The 11,650-nt window shown below is 52.5% G+C and overlaps 1 protein-coding gene across 2 annotated transcripts; it reads right to left on the reverse strand.

The window, feature by feature from the left end:
• Positions 1-4,206: 4,206 nt before the first annotated feature.
• On the reverse strand, positions 4,207-9,162 carry TMEM134 (transmembrane protein 134). 2 transcript variants are annotated; one of them, XM_052662187.1, is made up of 7 exons: positions 8,948-9,162; positions 7,965-8,029; positions 7,447-7,536; positions 7,212-7,288; positions 4,985-5,029; positions 4,725-4,778; positions 4,207-4,607 (listed from the first exon to the last, which is right to left on the reverse strand). In XM_052662187.1, the coding sequence occupies exons 1-7, from the start codon at positions 9,119-9,121 to the stop codon at positions 4,525-4,527; spliced, it is 588 nt and encodes a 195-aa protein (XP_052518147.1). In that variant the 5' UTR covers positions 9,122-9,162; the 3' UTR covers positions 4,207-4,524. The 2 variants fall into 2 exon arrangements, with proteins under 2 accessions (XP_052518147.1, XP_052518148.1); XM_052662188.1 differs by lacking the exon at positions 7,447-7,536.
• Between the last annotated feature and the right edge of the window lie 2,488 nt (positions 9,163-11,650).

Genomic DNA, 11,650 nt, shown 5'->3' on the forward strand with positions numbered 1-11,650 from the left:
GTCGGCTCACTGGAAAAGACCCTGATGCTAGGGAAAATTGAGGGCAAGAGGAAAAGGGGGTAACAGAAGATGAGATGTTTGGATGGTGTCGCTGACTCAGTGGACATGAGTTTGAGCAGACCTCAGGAGACAGTGAAGGACAGGGAAGCCTGGGGTGAAGGACAGGAAGTGCAGTCCATGGGGTTGCAAAGAGTCAGACACGGCTTAGCTACCGAATAACAACCACCACAGTCATTAGGAGTCCCAGAAGAAGAAAATGTAGAAAACGGGCATGAGGCAATATTCAAAGAGATGATGGTTAAAAATTTTCCATAAAGACAAGGCCCCAGGCTGAAGGAGCACATTGGAGCCGGAGAAGGATACATAAAAAGAAATGTATATCTAGATGCATCCCAGTGAAACTGCAGAATACAAAAGGAAAATCTCGTAAACAACTCGAGAGAGAAGTCAGATTACTTACCAAGGATTAGCAACCAGACTCTCCAAAGACCTTTTTTTCATTGACAACAGTAGATGCAAGAGGAAAATGGAATAAATTGTTCAGTGTGCAGAAGAAAAAGAAGTGCCTGCTGAGAAGACTACACTTAGCTCATCTTATTCAAGAGTGAGATGAACTTTAAACTTTTTTCAACAACACAAGGCAGAAAGGCTTTCTCACCCACAAACTCTTGTTGAAGGGATGGCTTCAGTAAGAAGAAAATTCAAGGCAGAGTGTGTACTAAATAATAGTCAGGAAAGAAACCAGTAAACGTACTGGTAGCTCTAAAGAAGCATTAACTATAAAAAAAAATAATTTGGGGGATTTTAAAACAAGGAGGGACTAAAAATTAGACAAAAATAAAATGGAAGATAGGAAAGAATATTTTAGATATGCTGAAACCTTTTTCTTGTTTTTCCTAGAGTAGAAAGATTCATTGAGATTTTGTTAATGATGTAAGGGTAACGACCAGTATAACAGAAATAGAGGTAGAATGTTCCATTCTCAACAGTTTAATCAATAGAGGAGGAAAACGGAGAAAGTGAAGAATTCTTGACTAAGCTAGTAGAAGTCTGGGAAAGAGGAAGAAAAGCAAAGAAAAATCTACAGAAAACATTAAAACAGAAGGTAGAAATAATTCTTTAAAAAATTATAATAAGTTAAAGCAAGTTAAGTTTTTTTTGGTTAAAAGTTGGAGTTTCAGTCCCAGAAGAAAACATCAGTATTAGACTAGGGTCCCTGTCAGTGATGGAGACCCCAAATAGCAATACCTTATAGCAACCCACCCCAGTATTCTTGCCTGGAAAATCCCATGGATGGAGAAGCCTGGTAGGCTATAGTCCATGGGGTCGCAAAGAGTCAGACACGACTGAGTGACTTCACTTCACTTCAAACTGGATGGACATTTATCTCCCTCACAGGAGGAGTCTTAGTTGAAATCCAGCTGTATGGTCTTCAGGCACTTAGGCTTCTTCTGCTGGCTGCTCTGCCATTCTGAGGGTGTAGCCACATTTGTTGGTTTCCCACGGGACAGAATGGGAGCAGAAACAAAGAAGTAAGGGAGCAATCAACCTGAACCACTTATACCCCCAGGGCTCTGCATCTGGGACAGCTGGTTGCAAAGGATGCTGGGAAATGCAGTCTTTATTTTGGGGGACCTTGTGCCAAGCTAGAAACCAGAGGTTCTTCCTACAAGGGCAGAGAGCAGATCTCAAAAGGCAGATACCCAGGCTCTTCCCCACAGCTGAGTGCACATATAAGAGATAACATTCAAAGCGTAATGCCAACTGAAAGGGTGAAACTGACAGCTTGGAAAAAAGATTGACTAGTGTTCTTGCCTGGAGAATCCCAGGGATGGAGGAGCCTGGTGGGCTGCTGTCTATGGGGTCACACAGAGTTGGACACGACTGAAGTGACTTAGCAGCAGCAGCGGCAGGAGAGAATTAACCAAAAGAAAGCTAGTGTGACTACAAAGTGGACTATAGGGGGGAAAAAGTGTCAGGGGTAAATGGAGTTACAATTCACTAAGGAAATCTAATGTTCTTAAGCTGCGTGCAACTATTAATGCACTTTCCAACTAAAAAGAAATCATATTTAGAGTTTGGAGATTCATTATTTCCTGAGGATGGTGTTGCTGTCAGTCCAACTTGGACTACATAAACTAGCTAGCAAAGATCAAGCGCATTGGTCACATTAAAACTTTAAACCTTGCAATTCGGTGTTCTGTCGACACTTTCATAGGAACCAAGGGTTGGCATCCTTTTTCCGTGAAGGGCCAGATAGTCGAGTGTAGGCTTTGCGGACCAAGTGATTTCTGTTGCTCTTTATAGTAGTTTGTATGGCCGAGCAGCCAAAGTCAATATACAAGTGTGGCTGTGTAGGGAATTTGACAAATAATAATTAATTGAATGCAACTGACTGACACCAAAATTTGAATTTCATAAACTTGTGTCACAATAGCTTATTATCCCTTGGCTTTTTTCCCAGCCATTACAAAAATGTGAAAACCATTCTTAGTTGGGGGCTATATCGGGCCTGTGAGGTATAGCTTGCAGATCCCTGAAATAGTCTTTTTGAAAAAAAATTATTTTTGGCTGTGCCAGCACCGTGGCTCTTTCCTACATGGCATGGCCTTCTGTCTAGTTGTGGCGCACCAGCGCAGTTTTCCCGCAGCATGTGGGATCTTAGTTCCCTGATCAAATCCGCATCCCCTGCACTAGAAGGTGCGTTCTTAACCAGTGGACCACCAGGGAAATCTCTGAGGTAGTCTTATGGAGAATCACCATTTCTGGTTAGAGAAAAACTTCTAACAGAATCACTTAAGACTGTGAAGTGACAAAAAAATGATGGGCATGGCAACAACTCTATGTTAATTGCTAATTTGCCCACTTTCAATGAACGGTTTTTCGAACTATTCTTTTTTTTCCATGTTTGTTCTGATTGTATCTATTGAAATGTAATTTTCTGATTAGTCTGCTAATACAAACTGTGGGCTTTTATCTTACTAAAGCATTGGTCCACAATACATTAGAAATGAAAACTGGTCCTTTTCCTCCAGCTAACTTAAGAATCACTCATTTAGGAGTTCCTGCATCTAACTGGTGCCCCTCAAAGTGCCTTGATTGGTGGCTGAGAGTGGGAAGTCTGGGTTGGCCAGATCAGGTGTGAGAGCAGGGGCCTTGGTGTTCATTCAACAAAGTCACAGAAATCTAAAGGTACCGTCCTGGCTGCTGCAGACACAGTAGAGGCCACGTCAGACCAAATACCATCTTATGGCACTCATGTTTTACTGGGGGTGGAAGACTGTGAACACATAATACAAACAGGGTCTACTCGGCCCACACTCATTCGGCCAGTTGGTTAGCTGGGGACCATACCGGCTTGCTGACACCCCTCCTGCTCAAGTCACAGAAGCCCTGGGTTATGTTCCTAACTCTGCCCTTGGCTGACCCAGTCTCTTTGGGCCTCGGTTTTCTTGGAGGATGACCAGAAATAACCTATGTTAAGTGCTTAGCACACAACCTGGTGCCTTCTAAGAGTCTGATAAATGGCAGCTATTATGAGCTCAGATTTCAGGGTGCTCAGATTGTTTTCTGGTTATTGAGATCCGGAGATGCTTGGTCCTTCCAGAATTCTGCCATGGTCTGTTTCCAATGTTCTGTAATTCTAAGAGTCTTTGATCATTGAGGCTTTCTGTCATACGGGCCCTGCTTCCTATGTCCTCTGCCCCTGCTTTTCCCAACCCCTGGGCCTGGGAAGTAGGGCAGTGGGTGAAGGAGTCTGGGCGGCTCCTCCTGGTGGCCCACATTCAGAGCTGGCCGTGGCAGCCCAGGGCCCCAGAGCCAGGCTGGAACCAGGATACCAGCCTCCAGGCCCCAGGCCTGCGTCACCAGATTGCCCCTGGCCAGGGCCAGGGGGAGGGGGTGGGGGGATGAGGAAGGCACCAGTGCTGCCCCTCTGAGTGGAGACCCAGCAGGACCAACTCAGCTAAGGGCGGGGGGAGCCTTCACCAGGCTTGCGGGGCAGAAGAGCTCAGGCCCAGCTCTGCTGCTAATGAGCTGTGTGACCTTGGGCAAGTCTCGGAGCGTCAGAGCTGTATGTGTACCATAGGGAGGAACAGGCCCAGAGCCCTTCAAGCCCATGGTCCGTCCTTCTCTTGGCCTTTCTGGGAGGAGGCTGTGGCCAGCCCGGTGGGCCGGTGGCAAGGAAAAAGCCAACTGTGGGCTGAAATTAAGCACCGCTTTTATTAGCACAAAATATCACCAACCCAGCAACCCCAGGGCCCGAGAATAAGTTAAGGCACAGAGAGGGAAGGGGCGACTTTCCCAGGCTCAGGTAGTGGCCTGAGACCCACATGCCCCAAACTTCCTGAGCAAACTCCCGAGAGGACTAGGGGTCTTGAGGGTCCCGGCAGGGCTTTTCCCTCGAGATGAGGGAACCGAAGCCGGGCGCAGACCCCGGGAGTGCCCCTCTAGGGATGTGAGGAGGCCGCACACACTGGGGCCTCTCGGCGCTGACGCTGGATCCCGCCGTCTACCGCCGGTTGCTCACTTCTCGAAGTAGGGCAGGTAGAAGAACTGGAAGCCCCGATGACCCTTGACGGCGCAGTAGATGAAGATCACGTGGTAGACTGCAGGGCGGGGTCTGTCAGTGGCGGGCCCCGCCCACTGCCCGGCCCGTCCACAGTCTGCCCAGGGCCCCGCCCCACCCCGCCCATATCCCGCCCTTGCCCACCGCCCACTCGCACCTCCTGGGACCAGCAACAGGAAGCCCGGCACGAAGAAGATGGCGCTGGAGACACCTGCGGGAGGGGAGGAGGGGTCGGGTCTGGGCAGGGAGGCTCCCGGGCTGGCTCAGTGCTTGGGCAAGTCTCCCTCTCCGAGGTCACAGGGGCCGTTTCCTGCCAGGAGGGTGCTGACGGCTGGAGGAAGTGGAAGGGCTTGCCAAGGACCCCTGGGCACAAGAGGGGAGTGAGCGCTGCCTGCGGGGGTCGGAGGGGCCGCTCACCTGGCGAGGGGGCCACCTCCAGTCCCACGCCGGTCAGGATCAGCACTGCACACAAATGGAGGCGCGAGGGTGAGGGCAGGTGCCACAGGAGGCAGAAGCTGGTGGCAGGGTGGGGACCTCCACCCGCAATCTCCCACAAGGCTTAGGTCTGAGGAATGGTGTCCCCCACCTAAGCTGAAGGCCCCCTGGGTAGAGAACCTCCAGGGGAAGTTCACCAAGCTGTTTTCAGGGCAGGACACCTGGCAGGCCCTGGGAAATGTCCGTGAAAGGACATTTTCGTCTGCTTCTTGGTGTGGCTCCTTTAGTCAGTCAGCAAACACTTACGGAATTTAACTGCTGAGTGCCTGATACTGGGAATCCCACCGGGAATGGCAGATGAGGTCTCTGCCTCCAGGCCCTTCCAGAGTGGAGCAACCAACAAGAACCTCCAAGCTACAACCCCTGTGATCAGGCAGCTCAGGAGCCTGGGGAATCAGAGAGGGCTCCTTGGAGGCAGTGGCATCTAAGCTGAGCAGGGGTAGCAGTAGCAGTCACCATTTAGTCATCTTTTACCTGGTGCTACCAGGCACTGGGCTAAGGGTGTTACATGCAGTGCCTTATTTAATTGTCACCTTGATTGAATGAGATAGGTATTATCGTCCCCATTGCGAAGAAGAGGAAACTGAGGCACAGAGTTTGGGGGGGGTGGAGGAACTTGTCCCTGGCTGTATTGGGAAAGTGGAGGTAATCTGACTTCAGAGGCTTTGTTCTGGGCATCCCACACGCAGAAAGGGAGAGCAATGTTCCAGATGGGGGAATAGCCTGGCAAAGGCTCAGAGTCTGGAGGAACTTTCTAGGAACTTCCAGCTTTTGGGGAGACTGGAGAGGCAGGGTCCAGGTTTCATGAGTCTGGCAGGGCCTGTAGGCCCTGGAGAGGGATGTGGACTTTGGTTAATGACAGTGGGCACTGGGGAAGCTGAGATCACGGCTGGATCAATTTTTCAGATGCTGAGAGAGTCCGGGGTCCCCAGTTATAGGATGGGATAGGCATGGAGATGGGGAGCTGGGCTCTGCATCCCTGAAAATGGGGGGGGGGGTACAGCAGAGGCTTGAAGGACCACCATGGACTGCTGTGTGGTTTGTGCCCTGCACAGAACACCTCAAAAAGGACGAGATGCAGCTGAAACTCACTCTCAGTGTCCTGGCTCATGGCTGTGGGCTCTGCCCACTCAGAAGAGGCATCTTTTTCTAATTCCTCTTTCTAATTTATGGGTTCTGGCGGCCCACAGGCCTGGCAATGTCACTGATGTGGGTTTAAATCCCAGCTCATCTACCTCCCAGCTGTGACCTTTCACCTGTGTCCTTATTTTTGAACTGGAATAGTAATAATGTTTGCCCTGTTGGGTGATGAGGATAAAATGAGGTAAGGCAGGTAGCCAGTGTGACTTGCAAGTGTTGGGAAGGTGGCAGCTCCCTCCCCTGAACACTCACCCAGAGCTGAAACAAGGATGCTGCCCAGCCTTCCTGCTAGGGTGCTCTGACCTTCCTGGAGGACGGAGAGCGGCTGCCACACCTGGGCCCACGTTATGGGCTCCTCTTGATCCCAACCCTAGATTCTTTCACGGGGACCCTGATTGCTCAGCCCCACAGAATGAGGAGAAAAGGAGTCAAAACATCTGGCTCTGGTTTCTCCCTGCTCTGGGCCTCAGTGTCCCCATCTGAGTAATGGGTGCAGGGGAGAGGTCCTTGTCAGCTCTCAGACTCCAGAGGAAGGGAACTGACAGGTACCCTGTGGATCGGGCTGGCAGGGTAGTCCGCAGTCCTGGCCACTGGGCCAGGTGTATCCTTGCTCACCTGCCCCTACATTTAGGTTCTGAGTCGTGGCCCTACCTCTCACTTGCTGTGTGACCTCGGTAAGGAAGCCTGCCCTGTACCTGGTTCAAAGTAGACACAGAATAAATAGTAGCTGTTACTTTCTCTTCCCTAATGGATTACACAGACTGAAAAAAAAAAAAAGGAAAAGTTTGGAGCATGGAACTAGGTTCCATTTTCAACTATGTGTGATTTCTTGGCTGTGTGACCAGGAGGCTGCACCTGCCCCTCCCAAGGCCTCAGCTTCCTCATCTGTAAAATGGGGGTGGGGTCATGCCAGCCAGCTGCCTCCTCAGGGTGCTGGGTGGTTCACGAGTGGTGCAGAACCTGAGCAAAAGGAGGGTGGAGCCCTGATGGGGGTAGGCAGGGCACTCACCCAGCCCCAGCAGGAGAAGCAGGAAGGAGGCCAGCACTACCCGGTGGTTCTTCTGGATCAAAGGGTGCTGAGTCCAGCTGGATGGCAGCAGAGCAAGAAGAGTGTGGACATGGTGACAGGAGGCCCACCTCCTCCGGTGGGCACCCTCCCCTGCCCGGAGGACCGCGGGGGAGTAGCCGGGGCTGCCTGTGTGGGGGCAGGGGCCACTGGTGGTGGGATCAGGGCAGAGTCTCACCTGCAGCACGCATTGTAGGAGCGCTGAGTGCTGCTGCTGATACTGCTAAAGGACCACTGGGAGCTGCGGATGGATGTTCGGCCAGAATCCCTACAGGACGAGTGGGCCCAGTGAGGGGACAGGGGAGGTGAGGAAAGGGACCCTTTGGGACAGGAATCATGATGACGTTGTGGGGGATAGTGTGGAGACTGGGGCCGGGTGTTCCTCCAGAAGGGACACTGAGAGAGCACCAGGGTGAAGAGGAATTCAAGGGCTGGGGGTTTCTGCAAGACAAGTCACCTGTGAGAAGACAGGGGCAGCCCAGGCCGGGGGTTTCTGCAGGATAAAGAGCCTGGTGAAGTGGGCGGGCAAGGTTGGCACTAGGGTAGGGTGCAGGACAGGGACCCCACGCAGGGGTCTCTTTAGGACAGGATATGAGAGAGCTGAGCGAGGTGAGGTGCACGACTGAGCAGGGCCTGGGGATGGGAGCCAGAAGCATGGGGCTAGGAGTACGGGGTGGGTCCCCACCTGGCCCTGACCTGGTGCTGACTCCCCCATCTGGCTCCGGAGAGGCCTGGGCTCCATCCTCATCGTTCTCCAGATTCTATTCCAGAACACAGGGCTCAGAGGGGTTACTGGGCTCAGGCCCTTCCTCACTCCCCTCTGGTGGAGAGGAAGAAAGGGAGCCCACACAGCTGTTTGCCTGGCCGCTTGACAGCTGCTCCCTCCGCCCTCCCCGCAGAACGGGTTTGGTGATTCACAGAAACTGAAACCCAGGTAGGAGTATGTGCTGGGGGCTTTGGCAGGAGGAGCCAGCAGGGGCCAGGAGATCTCCCAAGCTTTGGGGGTCAGGGTGGAGGTGTCAGGATGGTATTTCGGGGGCCCAGTATGGAGGCCCTGGATTTGGGAGGCCAGGGAAGGACAGGCCAATCCTTTCTAGGTTTGGGGAACAGGAATCTTGTTCAGGTTCCCAAGACAAGGAGTCTAGAGATGGTGGAGGTCCTCTGGAAAAAGGGGGATTTCCAGTTTAGCGGGAGCCATGGCACAGGCAAGGACTCACTCATCGTGTGAGTCAGGGCCTTCAGCTCTGGAGGAAAGGATGGGGTGGGGACTTCCAGAACAGAACAGGGGGTGCTGGTTCCCGTTGGATTATCTGGCCTGGGGCTCTCGGGGCTGCTTCTGAGTACGGACAAAGTTTGGTTCAAGTACAGAAGAGTTCCCCATCCCTATGGGGTAAGGAGAGGGAGGGTCAGTAGCCAGGATGAATGGGGACTCAAGGTTGGGGTCTCCAGCTGGGGTGGGGCGAGCTCCTAGGTGTGAGCTCTCCAATAGTGGCTGGGGGCTGAAGTCAGAGCGGAGAGGGTCTGGGCAGGAATTTGAACCAGTGGCCACCTCCCGGGGGCGGTCTCCCGCTCTGGCCGAGGCCTCTAGGCAGATTCTCGAGTTGGGGGTTCTCCGGGGTCCGGCCTGGGGTCCGCCCAGACTCAGGCGAGGGCTGGGTGAGGTGGGCCGGGCGATTCACCTGGTAGCGCAGCCGGGACTGCTTGTCCTCGTCGGCCACCTCGAACCGGGCCCGGCGCTCGAAGTGCAGCGGCCCGAAGCGGGCGACCCCGCTGGGCTCGAGCCCAGGGCCCGCGTCCTCCAGGGACAGCTCGAAGGCGTCATCGATGCTGAACTGGGGCCGGGAGGCACTCATGGCCCCCGCCCGCTCAGGCGCGCTGCGCGGTCGCCTTCTGCGCCCGCAGGCCCCGCCCCCGCGCGCAGGCCCCGCCCCCGTGCCGTCGTCTAGGTTGCTCGACGGTCCGGGGCCATGGCCGAGGCCCCGCCCTCAAATGACGGCCCCGCCCCCGTCCGCCTTCAGCAGGCCAGAGCTGCCGAGCGCCGAGCAGACCAATGGACTGGGCCCTCGTCCGGAACGAGCTGGGCTCGCCGCGCCGCCTAGCGGCCGCCCCAAACACCACTCTCGGAAGCAATCCCTGGGTGTATACAAGGGTCTTGGAGGGGCTGCCACGCGCCAGCCTTCCAAGCCTGAGATAGAGCCGCCTGCATCCCAGCCCTCTTCTTGAGTGCCGAGGAGACTCCTGAGGACTGTTTTCCCACCCTTACTCACCACGGTTCTGCTCGGGAGAGGGATTGTCACCACCGTGCAGTTCAGTTCAGTCCAGTCGCTCAGTCGTGTCCGACTCTTTGTGATCCCATGGACTGCGGCACGCCAGGCCTCCCTGTCCATCACCAACTTCCGGATCTTACTAAAACTCATGTCCATCGTGTCGCTGATGCCTTCCAACCATTTCATCCTCTGTCGTCCCCTTCTCCTCCTGCCGTCAATCTCTCCCAGCATCAGGGTCCTTTCAAATGAATCAGTTCTTCGCATCAGGTGGCCAGAGTATTGGAGTTTCAACTTCAGCATCAGTCCTTCCAATGAATATTCAGGGCTGATTTCCTTTAGGATGGACTGGTTGGACCTCCTTGCAGTCCAAGGGACTCTCTCGAGAGTCTTCTCCAGCACCACAGTTCAAAAGCATCAATTCTTCAGCACTCAGCTTGCTTTATAGTCCAACTCTCACATCCATACATGACTACAGGAAAAACCATAGCTTTGACTAGATGGAGTTCTGTCGGCAAAGTAATGTCTCTGCTTTTTAATATGCTGTCTAGGTGCCGATGTGGGAAAAGAGAGCTTATGTGGCTTGCACTGGCTTCCACGCAGCAGGCAAAGTGGTCTTTTAAAACATATCTGGTCCTTTTCTGTGTTAGTCTTCAATAAAACTTTTTTGTTTTTTAAATATGCTGTCAAGTCACTCCTCTGCATAAAACCATCCCTTGGTTTTCCACTGTGATTAGAATAATACCTGAACTCTTGACTAAAGCCCACACAGAGCTCTGAACGGTTGCTGCCTATCTCTTCCAATCTCATCAAGTCCCCCTCTGCCCCTCTTTCACCCCATTCAGCCACACAGGCCAAGCTCCTTCCACCTCAGGGCTTTTGCACACGCTTTTTTCTATGCCAGGAAAGCACTTAACCTTGCTCTTTCACCAGGGTGGGGGTGGGGGGATTTTTTTCATCATGTGTGTCTCTGCTCTAATGTCGCCTCTCAGAGAAGCCATGGCTGACTATGCAATCTAAAGTCAGTTTCATATCACACAGCACTTACCTGAAATTATGTTGTTTTACACTGTCTTATTCAACACTGTGTCCACTGTGCCCAGAACAGTGTTTGGCACTGAACAGATCCTCAATAAATATTTGTGGACAACATGAACGAGTGCTTCACCCCCAGTTCCCACATGCTTGCGAGTAGTAGGAGTGGGACTCGAATGCAGGCTAGGGGGGCTCATACTCCTCCATCCACCCACCCTCCTTCATCCTGTGACTCTGTGTACAGAGCTGAGTCAATCCTGCACGGTTTGTGACACACCATCACTATGAACAAGGCCCGTCTTGCGTTATGAAGTATTGAGCTCGTCTTGGGTTATTTTCCTTCCTTCGCTCCTGTTTTTCCTCCTGCCTTCCGTGGGACCCCCACATCAGTGTGCTCAGTCCGCTGCTTTGAATCCTGCCTGGGCCTCTACTCCACGTGGCGTTGGCTCGTACGCAGGTGTGTTTGCAATTTACATAGTATTGTGTATAATACTCATTCTGTTGTTTACGTTTTTATACTCAGCACTAACGTTTTCCACCTTCCACCTTTTTGCTTCTACTAACTGCATTCAGCATACCGTGTTGAGCATCCAGCACTTTTATTATCCACCACAGCCTTCAATGGTATACGCGTAGCTTGGCCTCAATGCCCCCATCACATAAGTCGCTGTTGGGAACATCTTCACAATGTCCCCTTATGAAGAGTGGAAAAACCCCTCTTGAAATAGAACTCCCAGGCCATAGAGTACATGCGCACTGACTTCACGAAGTATCACAGATGGGCTCTTGAGCAGCTGTGCAAATTTACACTCTCACCATACAGGTTCCAGTTTTCTCTAGGCCCTCAGTATTCCAACTTTGTAATGGCTGATTAAGCTAGATTTTTTGAGGGAGCTGCACCCAGAGGCACGTGGGATCTTTGTACCCTGACCAGGCCCCCTGCAATGGAAGCATGGATTCTTAACCACTGGACCACTAGGAAAGTCCCATGGCTGATGAATCTAAAGTTGGGTTTCTTTTTCTTCTGGTGTCTCTGACAACAGGAGAATTGAACAGCTCTTCAGGCACATGTCAGTTCATGGT

This window comes from Budorcas taxicolor, chromosome 25 (assembly GCF_023091745.1).
Source record: "Budorcas taxicolor isolate Tak-1 chromosome 25, Takin1.1, whole genome shotgun sequence".
Taxonomy (NCBI): Eukaryota; Metazoa; Chordata; class Mammalia; order Artiodactyla; family Bovidae; genus Budorcas; species Budorcas taxicolor.